Here is a 17,100-nt window from a genome sequence, read left to right on the forward strand (position 1 = left end):
CTATGTTTTATTTCCATGTAGTTTAGGTTTATTGTAGTGTATTGATACCTTTCTCCTGTGTCAGTTAAGTTTTTAGCTATCTGGGCCTCTGTGCCAAATAGCTAGCTTATTATATTGTTTCTTTTTACTTTGACTTTGTTGTAAAATTTTAACAACGCAAGCTAGCAATTTCCAACAACATTATCTCTCAGCAAGAACGTAAAGGTTGTATTTTCTTTCACTCCCAAAATGATTTTATCTACACTGTTGATAGCTTTAACAGAGATTTCATAGATCAGAAACAGACTGGAATTATCAAGATGGAAGAAACAAGATGACAGAAGCAGTTGGATATTAGGCCACAATGTTTATTCAGTAGTGTTGTTTCAACTTATAGGTACAATACTGTCAGCTTTTGTAAGACTAAAAAAAAGTTACCATTACAGTCATCCATGCTCACAGAATGCAAGTCAAGTCGTTTACACTCCTCCTATGTGTACAAACCTGCCACATGCTCACCGTCAGCAAGGACATTTCGAAATGGTAGGCACTTTGAAGGTTTAAAACATTTGTGAATATACATTTATATATATTTATATATCTTTTCATATACTAATAAGCAATTGGACTCAAAGGTCAGGTCTCTAATCGAGAGAAAAGAAACTATAAGAGTGAAGAAAAAAGAATAAGGAAACAACATGATGTGGCCATGGTGGAAGGGGTTGGGTGGGGGTGGGAGTAGAAACACTGTGAGTCTTTGGGTTTTTCAGTATAGTTCAGTACCTTAAGTCCTATGACAAGAGTGGGCATCAGAGATTGGGGGGATGTAAGGAGACAACCAAAGGACTGAAAAATGAGGAACTTCATGAGGGTGGTGTTAGCAGTTGGATAATGTGACAACTTCCACTTCATGTTACTATACAGCTGAAGAAAAAGGCAATCCATAAACCTGCCCTACATTTTTTGTCTCTTCAGAGCAAGTTTACATAGTTATAATGTAAAAAAAAAAAGAAGTAACTTGCTATCACTTGATGTAACATAGGATTTCATTCAATGTAGCCATGCGGCTATTGTCTAACAGCCATTTATAGCCTTTTAAGATCATTTAGGGATGCAAAAGGGCATCAAAACAACATTGTTTTGTGGTTTTAAACCTGGTTAACAACCTCACCTCTCATTGCTTTTCAAATGCTTGTGCTGAACACTTAAAATAAAAAAAAGATAGCCCTCAGAGTGTCATAACATTGGAGTCTTCCATTTTCTGTGCAGCCTTTATCAATCCATCAGGAGAGACTAGGTTCAGGGGCCGTCTCTGGTGGTGTTTGCTGCAGAGGTATGTGCTCTGCATGTGGGGACTTGGGCCCCCGGTTTGGGTACGTTTATGTCCAAGCAGAAGCAGGCCTTTCAGTTTGCAGATCAACACCGGGACACAGACAATAATGCCAGGCTACCCGGGTGGTACCATACAGCCGAAAGAGAAAGCAAAATGGAGGGGCCGTTCAGGGGTTGACAACTGAACGGGCTGTGCTCCAGTGTGATTAAAAAAAGAAGGTGGGAGAGAGGGAGGTTAGGGTAAACAGAGGAAAGGGGGAGGAGATGTAAGGGTGAAAGGGTGCTCGGAGAGTTTGGATGCTGTCAGGAAACTGAAGGGAGGTGGCTATGGGCTTAAAAACATCCAATAACACTCGACAGCCTGGCAAAGCTGCAGGACAGCAGTAAAAAGTAGATGCTATGAAATGTGCAAGATGTGAACAAGAACGCGTTTAAATAGAAAAAGAAGATTACTGAGACATATGACAGATGTCAGATTTGTGATTTTTTTGAGCCCTGACACGCTTATTTAATTGTTTATCTTTTAAAGACCTGAAATTAAAATGCTGTCAAAAAAACAACAACTGAGTAGAACAAACAAATAAACAAGACATCATGAAACGCTCATGTTTCACCCAGAAAACAAAAAAAACAAACAAAAAAAAAACAAAAAAAACAAAAAACAGATGTGAGAGCAAAAAATAAACATTGTAACCTGAAGGGAGAACATTTACATTGACTGTTAACAGCGTTAATATGAAGACAAAAAAGCTTCATCAAAACTACAAAGGCATTTTTTTTAACATCAGAGAAAAGATAAATTAATGTTATACACCTTTTAGAGATCAACATCAGACATGCTAGGACAAAAAGAAAAAAAGAAAAAAAATTGAAAGTAGGTTGGATACAGAATAATTATATTCAATTATTTCCACTTTTAAATTGTTTTCTTTACAAATAACATACTGCTACAGTTAAAAGTAGTCAGCGACTAAAAACAGCTCCTTTGACAGAAGACCGGTGCGATTTGTTTCCTCGCCTTTACAGATCTGGTTATTTTTTTTGTATTTTTCCAGCCTTTTCAAATAATACACAAAAAGTTTAAATACACTGAGATCTGCGATAAAATGAGAAATGCTTGGTTTTCTTTTTTTTTTTTTAAAGAAAGAAAGAAAAGGTCTTAATTTACAACACTCTATTTAAAAGCTTTCCTTTACGCTAGGGTTACTTAATCAAAAACATTTCCTTGTTGGGTGTGAACAGGTTTTGTTGTTGCCATGGACTGTTTTTGTGTGTTTATTTTTTTTTACAGTCTCTCGTAATGTCTCGTTCTGATGACCGGAGGGCGGCTGGTTTATCTATGCATAAAACTCCTTAGTTGGGGCTTTCTGGTAGGCGGCGCCGGAGGGTTTCCTCTCTCCCAGGTCGTAGCTGCCCTCATCCTTCTTCCTCATGCGGTACACCAGGAGGAGGATGAGGAAGATGGCGAACAGAAAGCCGATGACACCACCTGCAATAACAGCTGAGAAAGGCAGAGACAGAAAGGGAAGGGCAAAAAAATCAATGCAGAGAAAGTGAAATGTCTGTTGTTTGTCCCCAAAGAGAAAGACACCTTTGGTTTGTCCTGAAGACAAAACTCCAAAGAAGTGATCTGCATCCTTTTAGTCAAAGACATACTGCACGTTAGTTCAACCACTTTTGACACAGAGTTAACTTTAGCAACAGCAGCTGTTAGGTTGCAACCTATTTCAAGACTAATGCAATACCCAAGAAACATCAAAATTGGGTGAAACTAAGTTGCAGCTTCAGCGAAATGTCGAGGCCAATGCAGCTTCTTCATGTCACATCATTAGTCCCAAACATTTCCCAGGGTTCATTTCACCTCTTCGAATGTGTTTCCAGCTGTTTAATTCAGAAGTAAGCATTTCATTTGTGGGATATTAAGACTGATAATGAATTGATCACAGTGTTGTGTTGTCCAAAGGGTAGTGGATTCAACATGATCTGTATTCCAATCAGCCACTACCCACTTGGGGCTTAAGGTGGACCAGCTAATGGTATTGGTTTCATGGCTTATCAGTTGGGTGAATTAATCCAAAGTGGACAAACAAATAAAAACCAGTCAACCGGCTTTGCTTGAACTAAATCCCCTTTTCTTCTCTTCAATCTCATTGTAAGAACTAAAATATTGACAGCGGCACAGACGAGCGCCCAGCCGAAAGGTCCCTCAATCTGTGATGAGTTCTTCGGTTGGATGAGTTTTGAGATGGAATTTTTATTGTAGAAGATTTCTATTAAAGACTTTACAACAACATAACATACAATAGGTTGCCCATTTGTTAGTTATATAGAAGAAGTTACATTTCAATACGATGACATTGTTTTTGTGTCACATACGGTTTTAAGTCTTATTCTATGTAGACATAGAACTCATTAAATACACTGACTTAATTCATGAGAAATAACAGAGTTCTTTACAGCACCAATTTTAAAGTCAAAACATGGTTACTCCATCTTCGACAGTAACAAGATGACTTCTAAAGTTTAAAGCAGACGCAGCAAAAACAGACATGTTGAACTCTCGGTCCTACATGATAGGTAAGCTAAAAACAAAAAAACCTTTCTTCAACACTCTTCAGTTAGAAATTGTATGACTGGGTCAGCAACATTTAAACACCCAAGAGATATCCAAGCCAGACCTTAAAATGGTTAAAGTGACCCTTAAGAGACACAGGCGAAACACTGAAGGTCAACCTCTCTATTATAGACATATACAAAAGCAAAAGGCCAAAAGTGGTGAAACATCAGGGGAATTCTGAATATAATCCACCCTGGCTGTATTAAAAATCCTCCAGCTTTGACCCCGACTCTGCTCACTAATGCTCATAACTCGCCACATGGGCTTATTTCATTCTCCCTCCCAATTATGCCTGTACGAGGTTCTTTATAACTTCCTAATCTGTTTAGGCTCTCTCCTGGCGCTACAATTGGGCTTCTGCTCCACTTTAGGTTTCCACATGTTGACTGGCCCCACGGCCCCATGGGTAAAAGATCCTGGCACACACCCCTGATGCTAAGCTCCAAGAGGCAGTAACGCAATACAGAGCGAATAAATGAAAATTAGATTATAGGCAATTATTTTTATAGAAGTCATACGGGAGGTGAAGATTAATGGTTATAATCTCGAAGGAGGAAAAGAAAAGGAGGGAGAGTAGGGCGATACGTCCGGAAGGCTGAAAGTGATACAGAGATGGTACAAAGATTTACATTTCCTGAGGCCTAATTTAAAGACTTTTCTTCAAAATTGTCTTTTTCTATCTCAGTCCAGGAAAAATATTCAAAAGATGAAATCGAAATAATCATCAGGAGTGAGATGTATGCAGTTCTTGTTAAACTGATGCTGTCCTGATTTGTCCTCGTTAAAGTTGTGTGTGCTTATTGCCAGCACCAGATGGACAGCACAACAAAGTGAAAGGGAGATGCCAATCAATGTGTGCCCCAGACACGCCGGGAAAAAGAGACATGGCATCAGACAGAACAGTGATTTTAAATCCGATCATTTCCTTTCCATCCTCTTTCAAGTAATCAAAGTGAGAAACGCACACTTGAAACACCCACAATCCTGTGAACTCTACAAAGTCCCACTGAGGGAAACAGACGGAGTTTATTAAAAGTAATTATTTGGAGAAGTGGATCAGGTGGGAGACAGTATGGAGCATATTTTCAGAGAATGAAAATGTTGCTGTTGACTGAAAATACGCCGACACGCCATCACGAATATTAATTGGAGAGACATTAGACGGGAAATTAACGAAACCATCATGAAAAATCAAACTGAACAGCTCGGAAATATTAAAGGAAGGGTTTGATATTTTGGGGTAAATCCTTTCTTGTTTAAAGGAGATGATTGTTTCTAATCTCAGTACCAAAAAAGGAGGGTTAGCTTATCTTGGCATAACAAGTGGAAAAAGGTTGAAACAGCTCGCCTGGCTCTGTCCAAAGCTAATACTTATTAACACCTCTTCACTAAATCATCTCATAATAAACCTTTAGACAGAGCCAGGCGAGCAGTTTAACCTGCTTCGATTATCACAACACATACCTGCCAACACCTCTGTCCTCTGGAAGAGGTTTTCAGTGCGGACCTCGACAGCCTCTTGAGGTGAGCCTGGAGCGCTGGTCGTACTAGTCAGCTGGTTAATCTGCATGTCCTCTGTTACTGGAACAGGTGCCTGAAGGAAGAGAATTAGGGAAGACGGAAGAAGTAAAGTAAAGAGAGATAAATACAAGATTACTTCCTTCGTCTAAAAATGACATCTGTAATAATCTCCAATATTTGCTGTTCATGTGCTGGATGACTTTTGGTCATTCAGATGTTTCGACATACTCCTTAAAATTACTGGTACGATCTAAGCAATGGTAATTTTTAAGAAATGGCTTTAGATTTTATAAATGAGTTTAACTGCTTCCTGTCAAGTATTTTGTTGACCTTTTATTGGGAAAGCAAACAGACCATAACCCTAGCATAGCATATAGAGTGCAGAAAAGGAAACATTGAGCTACAATGGTAACAACTTTTGCCTCCTAGGACCTGCAATAGTTTGTTTTTTTTAATCATGATTTTAGTTTGATAATCTGTGTAAAAACTAGCCGGTTTAAAACCATTAAGAGGGTTAGGGTTAGAGACCTGATAATTCACATCTTAATAAATGAGCTTTAGAGATGATGCTAGGTCATTTTTCACGCTAAACTAAGTTAAGCTAAGCTAAGCAAAATGGCCGCTAGCATTAGAGTTTCACATCAAATATGAAATCTGACAAGTATCTAATCAATGTCTCATCGAGAAAGCAAACAACAGGTTTTTCCAATAAAACTAACGTCATCATAAAGAAGGTCTTGTCAAAGGAGAAGAACAGGGAACAAAATGGAACCTGGTCAGGAAAACATATAGAGGCTGGCGAGATGAAGAAAATGGAACAAATCCAGATTGCACTACAGATTAGTGCAAGGCTCAGGAAAAGTGGAATAATGAAAACATAGTCATTAGGTTTTTCTGCGAGTCCAGGAAAAAAAAAAAGGGAAGTATCTGGAATGGATCTTGGCCCTTCTATCCTTTCCCTATTTTTCAAAGAACACTAGAGATGAGAGCAAAGGACTAAAATGAAACCAAGCCAGTGCATTTGGATAAGAGAGTGGGGACAGGGGCAGGAGGAGAAAAAAGTGGAGCTGGGCCAGGTATGCTTGGCTTATGGGGTAGAGACCTTAAAGACTAATCCCAAACAGATGTAGTATCCACCACAGTAAAGTAAGAGTGCAACACAGACGTGAGATCTAGGATGGTTCCAGAATATGTGATTATGTCCAAATAGGGATGTAATCCTTCATAATTTGCAACGGAGCGAAAACATTGAGAATTGATGTGAGCACTTGATCTTTATCCCGAAAGCAACCTCACAGCTTCGGGTTTTACCGGGGATTAGGAGACATTTTGGGTCATCTCAAAACATACTGAGGAACTCAAGTGCTCTCCGTTGGGTCAGGATAGAAAATAAATATTCATGAAGCTTTGATTTGAGATTTCTGAACAGTCTGTCTGTCTAAACATGAAGCACGTCAATCTTTTTGTACCATTATTATTCGATGTATGATTGTTGTCTTCTGCTCAAAGCATCACATTCTCTATCTGGAACATAAAACTGTATTTGTCTTAAAGAAGAAGAGTGATTGATGACACTCATATCATGATGCGTAAAATGACCCTATGGCCAAAAATGCATTAATACAATAAGCTTTATTAAGCTTCGGAAGAGAGGCTGCAATTGGGGAATACAGCTAGCATAGCTGTGAACATTGGTAAAAAAAATAATCTGCCCACCAACACTTTCAAAACGCAACAATTACATGTTAAATGTTTTGACTCTTCAAAGTGAAAAGAAGACCCTCATTTACTTAAGATTGCGTTGTCTTTTGGACAGCAATTTGAACCTCTCTTCAGGTATTATGCTAAGCTAGGCTAACTACTTCCCAAATCCGACATTATATCTGGGGAACAAATCTGAAACAGGTTATACAAACGCTATAACGTGATTTAAAGTTCAATTATCTACTAAAAGCTTTGTTTGTTGTCATTTTAATCCCTAAATCCTTCTCACCTCTGTTCTGAGTGGTTTCCTTGGTGTGATGTCTCTGGCCTTTTCTCTAACCGTGGCTGTCTCCACCCTCGGGGTGAAATCTTTGGTGGAGTCCTGGGTCGGTTCTGCTGCTTTGGGCTCAATATAAACCATACTAACAGTCACTGTTTCCTCCACCACCTCTTCACCGCCGCCTTGGGGGAAAATGAAAAGGTAGAAGCAGTGTGTAAAACATTCACCGGACAATGTTTATTGGAATGTAACGTACAAATAAACATGTAAATATCATGCGGTGTTCATCTGCAAATAAGTTGGATATAAGCATCAATATTTCACTCTCACCAACATAATTTGTCTTATTTTACTTCACACAATGAATTCCAGTTAAATGTATTATTTACAGGTCGAATCTCCGACTGAATACAGAGTGGCAGAGCAGAGTAATAGGACACATATACAGTATTGGAAGGGCAATCGATCACTGTCCTGTCTTCTTTTAACCTACAATGACCTTTTCTCACTGCAGTTAAACAACTCTCTCAAAAGGAATAGTTAGACTTTGACAAAGGAATGAGCATTGTAATGGTGCTTGAAGCGAGTAGGGGAGAGGAGGTAATAAAAAAGACATGTAAAATACGCGCACTTGCCCACGGCAGTCTGGGTGACAAGGCAATCTTAATTCAAATCGAGTGAAAGAAAAAGAAAGAAAGACAGAGAGGGTGGAGGAAAGTAGAGACAAAGAGAAAAGAAACCATAAATAGAGAGGAGGTGGAAAGTGAAGGAACAATTTGAGCCTGCCAGTGATAGATGTAAAATTAATTGTGTTTCAAACTCACCTGCAGCAGACGTGGAAATGAATGTTGCTACATCTCCGTGTGATTGTCTGCTGAGCTTGCAAGAGTGCGAATGTATGGGTGCATGTGTTAAGGTCTCCTACCTGAGCCAGACCCCGAGTTAAAGTCATCATCATCTTCAGGGTAGTAGCCTCCTGAGCCTGTGTCATCCAGGTACAAGTCATCAGCCTGAGAGGAAGTCTTGGCTGCTTCTGCTATCTGCAAGACAACAAAATAACAAGCGTTTTTTTAATTTTTTTTAAACCAGTAACGACGCCTGTGTGAAAAGATCACGATATGCATCATATTAAACCAGAAAAGTGCAGAGCTTTACCCTGTATCCACACAGCACACATCCACTGTTTCACTATTGGCTTTTAAATCATTTAACACTGCCTCATTGCTTTGAGATCAACACTTCAGCTGGTGATTATTCCTTTAATTGGCAAACATTATATCCTCTTGGGTGGCAATTCAAAGCCTGTATCATTAGTTGATTGTAAACAGCACAAATCTTTGCTAAATGTGCCATTCGGAAACGGCTATGTGCAGTTGAGACACTCGCGACAGTCTCGATAAAAATCTCTCTTGTATCTGATGTAAAGTAAGAATTAGCACACAGTGCAGACACACACATTTAGCTGAGTGAGCATGTCTGGAAGAGAGTAGGAGTATCAACAGATCAACCTGTGTCTCACTTCTGAGATTTAAGAGCTTCGCCTCAAACAAGCCAGGAAATATTCGATGAGCTGCACTTTTCCACAGTATTGCTTTGAGATGTGCAAACTTAAGCATCCCCACAATGTCAGTGGACGTCTTGGCAAAGAATGGTCCGTCCATCTCAGTTATTATAAGCTTTGGCCAGCTGGTGGCGCTGCAATAAAGATCAGGGGATCACGAAAGGCACTACAAATGATCCATTGGGCAGGAAGGACATTTCTTCCAAATTTCATGCCAATACAACAAGTGCTTGTTGAGATATGTCCCATGAATGAGCACGAGTGACTTGGACATGTTCAAGGCAATCCGTCCTGTGCTTGTTTAAATCTCTCACTTCATAAAGATGACACCAAATGTAAAGTAATGAGTACTGATGAGAAGAAGTCAGAAACATTCAATAAAGTAACCCATGGTTTATCCTCTTGGGAGCATGAAGACAAACTTCAAATGTTCTTTCAATGCTTACGAAAAGTGTTGGACTCATTAAGTCCAGGCCGAGGGTACTAAAAGACCCTTAGACTGAACTCAAACTGTTTCAATGGCTAAAACTACATCTGCATTTTATCACTTTAATAAACAGAGTTAGCGGGAACGATCGTCCAATTAGAACAAGTAGCTCCTCCCACAGCTTTGTTGTCTAGACGACCATTCTGATTGGTGGGAATGTTTGTGTTCTGGCTTAATGGAGGCAGTGGCTTAAAGGAGCCCAGTTTAACAGAGCCTGTCTGTTTGAAAAGCAGCTCGTCACATGGTGTGGAAGTAAAGATTCTTTAACAGGAATTAAGATAAGACAATTTCACAATCTATACTAATGTCCTTATAGTGCCAGATGTATGTGGGATTTTACAGCTAGTACACGTGTGTGTGTGTGTGTGTGTGTGTGTGTGTGTGTGTGTGTGTGTACACAGTTCAACTATTTATATGTGGTGTTGAGTGTGTGTGTGACTGGAATAGCTACAAATGCATCCATGGCAACATCTATTCAACCTCTATTCACCAATCTGTGGTCAGCTGTTCGGCCTGCTTTACTGATAGTCTTCTTTAGAAACACAGAGCACAAAAGAGAAGCTCCACAATACGTCATGCCTGTGTCTTCTGCACCCATTAAGCTGCTCGCTGCTGCAGCTCCAGGTCTGCTCTGAGGACGTTGTCCCGATAATTCCAAGACTGAATGAAGCTGAATCAGAAGAAATTATTAAATCGGCTTTGCAGGAAGTGAGGGCTATTTTGTTAACAGCATGCTGTGGGAAAGCTGAGGAAGAAAGAAAATCGTTGATTGGACAGGGTTTATACTGCTGTGCTGAGCTGTTACTACAAACACAGATACACTATATTGACGTCAGCGTTCATATTTCTTTGATATGTGACAATTTAAAAGCTTGCTCCTTTTAAGAGATAAATTTAAAAAAAATAACTCAAACTGTGCCAATTTAGGAATGATTATTATTGGGTTTTCTGCAGAACAGATTTTCCCTCCATGGTTTATAATCCTCTCAGCACTGTCTGCAGCACATTTAGCTAGAGAGAGTGGACCACACTGGAATGGTTTGATACATTTAAATGTGAACTCAGCATGCACTCCAAAATAGCAAACGTCTTAAATATTAACTGCATATTGGTAATTTGTGATGTTTTTCCAGTATAAGCATCAGTCCAAACAATCGATCGGATCAATGATGTCAATTTTAATGAACCATCTCAGCAAGAAAAGTAGAGACAGAGAAAACTTTGAGTTACATCCCTGCTGCTTCTCTGCCTTCTTGATTGCACTCACTATCTCTAACAATGAGCGCTCTCAAGTCATTGTATATGCATGTGTGTGTGTGTGTGTGTGTGTGTGTGTGTGTTTGTGTGTGGAGTCATGAAAGAGAGGCCTGGCACTCTCCATAACAAAGAAGCGGGGAGTACACACGGCTTACAACAGCGTGAAAGAGAGAGAGAGAGAGAGAGAGAAAAAAAAAGAAAAGAAAGACAGAGGCGAGATGAAACAGAACAATGTGCATCTCCATCTCTCCTCTCTCCACCGGTTCTGACTTTGGAGAGAAAGGCCTTTCACCGCCGAGCCGACTGATCAAAGACCGAATTTGTTCAAAAGCAACTTTATCTTAACCTCTCCTGCCTTCTCCTTGGCCGAACACAACCCCCCCCCCCCCCTCCTAACACAACAGCCGGCGAGTTGATTCATCGGTGCATGCGGTCTGCGGCTCTTTATGCATAGGCGATGTGAGCACAATGAACCGAAAGGAGGCAGGGCCACAGATCAAACTGTGACAAAGGCCACTAATGAGATAGAGGCCACACACGCGGGCATGCATGACTAGACGTGTTTTACAAATGTATGCAAGCATTCATTGATTCATTGATTATACATACACACACATTAGAGGGGGCAATTGAGCATACAAATGACGGCACACAGGCAAGCATGGAAATGTGTGAAGAAATGCAGAAGGAGCTAAAGGATCAACCATGAGGCTTTAACGCTCCTCTGGGGCTATTAACACTGTAATTATAATGTGAACACTTTCACCTGACCTGCTTCATGAATACATGGATAAATAAAAGGCAGAATTATTCTGAGTTTGTTTCTTTCTATGAAGAGGAAGTGCTTGAAATACAAAATCAAGTCTAAAACTAATATCTTTATACTTCGATAAGAATGAAAGGAAGAGGCCATGGAGATTCATACCAAAAGGTTTACTTTTCGAAGGACAAAAAAAAGTCAGAAAATATTTCCATTATTGGATCTTCCATGATTGTTTGCTTTTAATCAAAGAGGATACCTTCTAAAGACCTCTATTACCGCGTTTGCTTTCATAACAGGACTCAAAACTGTTTCGATTGAAACCCATTCAAGGTTTACAATCAGGCTCGAAAACTCGAGTGAAAAGCAGTGTTAAAAACTGCAATAAAGAATTATATAAACACTCAATAAGCAGTTTGAAAGTGAGAGGAAAAAAAGAAGGTCAGTTCATTAAAAAGCGGTAAAATGAATTCAGCAGTTTGTAAAATATACTGTCGATGAATGAATGCATGTGGCTAGAATAAAGGCTGGAGACAGTGGGAAGTGACAGCCTGAGTTCGGTTGTAAAGGCGGTGAAATCCAGCGAATAGGGAGCAGCCTGAAGCAGCCTGACCCGCACTGAAAGATCTGAATAATCAAAACAGATGTTGAAAATGTGAACGATCTCACTCAGGGTGACAAATGGTCATAAATTAAACCGTGTCAGTTTTGATCGTGTGTGGAAAGTAATGATGTGACCAACGCACCGCAGATTCACCAAGCAATGATGAGAACTTTCTCACAGTCAAATGTAACTTTAGAGTTAGCCAACATGGCGGACAACAGGAAAGCAGACAAGTGAAACTATTCATACAAATGTTGTGACAGCACTGAGATGGGCACGTCAAAGATCAAGCTGGAGGTGAGTAGAGGCCAGAGGTGGATTGTCTGCAGTCACTGCTCTCTCTTCATTGGTTGAACTGCGATTATTTCGTTCCACGTGACAAACCACAGAGTGAATGCCCGGCTGTCCTCGGGGTATCGACCCACACAACAGGAGATCAAACTGTAAATATTGACCTTTTAAATACTCGTGATTTGAATCCTCTGGCGTTCTTTCCCAGCAGATTGGCTCATTCTTAACTCACACCGCGGGAACATTTGGCAAAATAATCTTTCGAACCAGAAGAAATCTGGAGCCAAAATCAGCCTGATTAATCTCTTAGTTCAATGATTCCCAACCTGTTTCAAGGCACCCTGCTAGGCTAACCATCTCTGTATTCTAATAATGGGGATGTGAGAGTGCTTTTTTTCCCTCCAGGTCTGAAGTGAAAAAGGTAAGATTCTAAAAATACATTTATTTAGCTGTGACAGTGAAGCTAAAGCCAGCCGACAGTTACGCTCCTTCTTCGATGAGCAGGGGACGTCTTTATTTCAGACTCACAGGTTCGCCGACACCTCAGTTACTCCGTGTTCTACCAGTGCGATAAAAAACTGTTGGATAAGCGCTTTCCAACTGAAGAAGCGGCACGACAACAACAACCAATCAGTGCAGATGTGAGAGCAGGAAACGGTCTGTTTGACCTCGATAAACTTCACTCGCTTTATCAGACGCACAGAGGCACGCGCGTCTGCTGCTGTACACAATATAAGCTTGATAAAGCTGTCTTTCTCTATCACTAACACGCGCACACAAACACACACACACCTACACGCGTGCGCACCGACACAACAGCCCTGATAAACTTTACTCTCTCTATCAACTCTGTGACATTTACAGGTAGCGTCTGCTTTCAGGCCTTATCACAGGCCGAGCTGGACCAGACATCAATCTGTGACCAACCGAAGAAGAGGAGGCACAAAAACAACCGTTAGCTATCACTGAAGGAGTCAGACAATTAATACGATTGCTTCTCTGTATCCGTGTCTGTGGAAACTCCAGTCGAAGGAGAAATGATTTGGTGGAAAAATCCTGCACGGTGAAAGCCTAAAAACTGGATCAAGTTGGAAATACTTGATTCTGAGACATATCTTTGGTTCGGCCTTTGAACAGAAGTTTCTGCATCTATTACAAAACATACTCATCTTCCCTCCTTCAAAACCTCCCAGAAAAGTGCTCTTTTTTCTACCTCAAAATGTCTTTTATACTTTTAGTAGTAAACTATTTTTAAAACTTCACTATGACATCTGTTATCAGATCCAGTCTTTGGGGAATACCACGCATCACAAAACACGCTAAGTGACATTCAGCTGCTCTTCAAACTGAAAATGAACTTTCCCCTCGCCCCGCTTTGACGAGTGTCATTCTTCAAACTTGCAGTGTGCGAAACAAAAGAGTAGCTCTTCCGACAGAGGAGACCTTGGAGAGTTGCAGCACAGGGAGGAGGAGGAGGAGGAGGAGGAGGAGGAGGAGGAGGAGGAGGAGGAGGAGGAGGAGACGCGCTCAAACGCTGCTGAGTAACAGTCCAAGTGTCGCGTACGGCGTCGTAAACGAAGACACACCTCTTCTGAGGGACGTGTCGCTGTCGTCTCATTTAGCCACTCGTTAGCAACCGCCGTTTCAAGGACATTGTCACCTTATGTCGTCGAACAAAACGCCAACATGCTTGTGTTAAAGGGGACATATTATACCCTTTTTTTCACCTTTTCAAACAGTCCCCCCCCTTGTGCTCTAAATGAAACATCCGTGCTGTGCTTTGGTCCAAATATAACATGAATCAAGCAGCAGAGGAGGTTTGTGACCCTGTAGAAACCAGCTCTCTCAGAACGCTCCGTTTTGGTGTGTGTGTGTCTCTTTAAATGCAATGAGCCACGCTGAGTTTTCCCAGAGGACTGAGGTTGAGTCCATGGGAGGAGATCCAACTTGTGATGTCACAAACTGAGATAAATTGAAACAGAGCATTTTTCTCTGATAAGATTAAGCCAGACCACAAGCAAAAGACTGGATGGATTTATTTTTACATTTTGTGGGTCAATAGACACTCAGGTTACCCAAACAAGTGTTCAAAAACAAACACTGTAAAAGTGGATTTTTCATACTATGTCCCCTTTAACCACAAACCTTATTTCAGGTGTCTCACAACAAAACCCAATCAAATTCGCCATTGACTTTTAGAGGATAGACCTCACACAGTGCTTAAATGCTAACTCACTTCTGGCTTTTTTAATTTTTTTTTTTTTTTTTAGGACTCATTCCTGTGGCTCCCTATCTATTAGCTGCCGTTAACTGGCACCTGCAAATGAACTGATAAGTCGGTGGGAGGGAAGCTCCATCAGAGTCCGCCATCCGTCTGTCAGCCTTGTTGACCTTTACACCCAGAGATGTCAGCAAGAAATACACACAAAGACTGGACAAAATATGGCGGAAGAGAGGTAGACATTGAGGAGAGGAGAGCGGGAGATAAAAGAGACATGAAGGAGGACAAAAGGGAGAGGGAAAAAGAGGCAGGGAGGAGGGGAAACAACCCACTGTTACTATCCTGCACCCTTAGGGGTTGCTCAGCTAAAAGCCTGTCAAAACCACCGTGTACATGCCCGACGTTGCTTTAAAAGGCATTGGATCTTCCTTACAGTACGTGTGTGACAGTGTAGTGTTTGCATGTCTCCATCCTCTTCTAAAAGGAGATGGATGGAGGGGATTCATGGAGGAAAAATAGAGTCATCTGAAGCAACCCTGGGCTCCTGAGTGGAAAACTTGTGTACACACCGCTCTCACTTCTAACACAACAAATATTAGCTTAACTCCAAGCCAGGCCGGGGGAAATAGTGTTCCTCAAAGGAATGCACACACACACACACACACACACTTGAACATCTGCGTGTCCATGAAAGCACCCATGGGACACACATATGTGCGAACACAGACGCACACACGTACATGCACACAAGTCCTTATCCGGCTCTCACATCTCGAAGGCGTGAGACGAATACACAGACGCACATCATAGAGAGACTTCAGAGAGAGCGGAGAAAAAAAAAAAGTGGGAAACAAGTGCAGCAAGGCTTGCAGACAGACGGCCTCTCAGATCCTCCTTCATCAGTCTGCTGCTGTCTCTGCTTCTGAACCATTTCCTCAAGTCTACCTCCGAGATGAGAAGAGCTTAGAAAGAAGCAGAGCACAGAAAAACAGCATCCCTCTCTGCTTTCCAAACACTAACTGACTAGACAGAGGCATTAATATTGAACAGGAATACCTGCATACATGCCTTCTCTTATAATTGAATTTATTAAGTTTACCAAACTTTGATTATTGATCACCTTTTTTGCTCTAGTTCTCTAGAAAAGGCTAGCATACACATGAGTGACTAAGCACTTTCCTGTTGAGAGCCAAATTGGGAGTTTGAGCCTCGAGATTAGTCGGCTATTTTCTTCTATGTAGGCCCACTACTAGTTAAATAATGTGTCTACATTGTAACTAACCACACTGCTATCGTTAGCCACACTCTGCAAAGCATTTTAACATTGTCCACCTCCAGACACTTTGATCTCGCTTGGTCTGAAACGATGAGAGATAACTGTGACAATGACCGCGCAAGAAGCTTTACTCTAATTTAAAGTCCAATTGTGTTTGTTTTCTCAAGTTCACACTGCTAGCTTCAAGATAATACAGTCATTCATTAACAAGGCCCATACACAAAGCGCTATATGTAGGGAATTAGATTTAAAAAAATTACATTTGTTGGGTAATGTGTTTATTGGGCCCTGCTCTTAGTCTTTATGCTAAGCTAAGCTAGCCTTCTCCAGTTTTTAGTTAAAAAGCATGTGTCCCAAAATGCCTCTCACTAAGTGTGCTACTTTCCCCTGTTTGAGGCATAACACTCAATTTTAGGATGTTTCTGACTAAATCATTCATAATTAAGACAGAAACATTTTGAGGTACAACTCAGTTTACTTAAGTTGACCAGAGTCCTTTTTGTGCAGCACGCAAACGCTTCTCTTTGCCTCCCTTTAATTTATCTGTATCACCTTTGTCAATAATGCAAACTGTGACAGTGTGTTGTCTTTTCTCTGTCTTCTGATAGAACTGAGAAGTCATTATGACGAAGAGGCATCAGTGAGAGAAGTCAATAAGTGGAGGCGACTGTGTGTGTGTGTGATGGGGAGACAGTGACAGAGCCTGTTATTCCCCAATTAACAAAGTTCTTTAAGGTGGCAGATCGGCCTGCTGGCTTTCGCGTTATCTCTTCTACTCGGCCTGCTCGGCTGCCACGGATCCATAGACATGATCAATACAGCAGCAGAGGCAGGCAGGATCTGAGCTGTGCCTTGTCCACAAACCAAACTCTGCAGCCTCCCCTTCTTTCCTCCCCCATGACCCGGACTTTATCCCTTCACACAGACTGGACACTTTAAATGTGCAGAGTAGAGGAGGGAGGTGGGCTGAGAGTGGCACGCAGGTGTCATCATCCAGAAAGCAGAGGGACAAGGAGAAGAAAATGAACAGAGAAACCGAAGGTGATGAAATATAACTATTATTACTGATATCTAAATTTACCAAATCATGAATACAATATTTAAACAAAACAGAATAATGATTCCCACGTGCAACTAATTTTAGTATAGTAGTTTAGTAACTTTTTTTTTTCACTTGTCGACTATGTTCTGAATTATATGAATGAATGTT

General features: G+C 40.9%; 1 protein-coding gene across 1 annotated transcript in view; it reads right to left on the reverse strand.

Annotated features, from left to right (window-relative positions):
* Positions 1-326: 326 nt before the first annotated feature.
* Positions 327-17,100, reverse strand: part of sdc2 (syndecan 2) — a 46,975-nt gene continuing 30,201 nt past the window's right edge. Inside the window, exons 2-5 of the mRNA XM_079367960.1 lie at positions 8,359-8,473; positions 7,443-7,615; positions 5,393-5,522; positions 327-2,812 (exon numbers count right to left, since the gene is read on the reverse strand). Of these exons, the coding sequence (XP_079224086.1) occupies positions 2,649-2,812; positions 5,393-5,522; positions 7,443-7,615; positions 8,359-8,473 (582 nt within the window). The 3' untranslated portion in view covers positions 327-2,648. The remainder of the gene's footprint in view (positions 2,813-5,392; positions 5,523-7,442; positions 7,616-8,358; positions 8,474-17,100) is intronic.

Source organism: Symphodus melops (assembly GCF_947650265.1).
Source record: "Symphodus melops genome assembly, chromosome: 18".
NCBI lineage: Eukaryota > Metazoa > Chordata > Actinopteri > Labriformes > Labridae > Symphodus > Symphodus melops.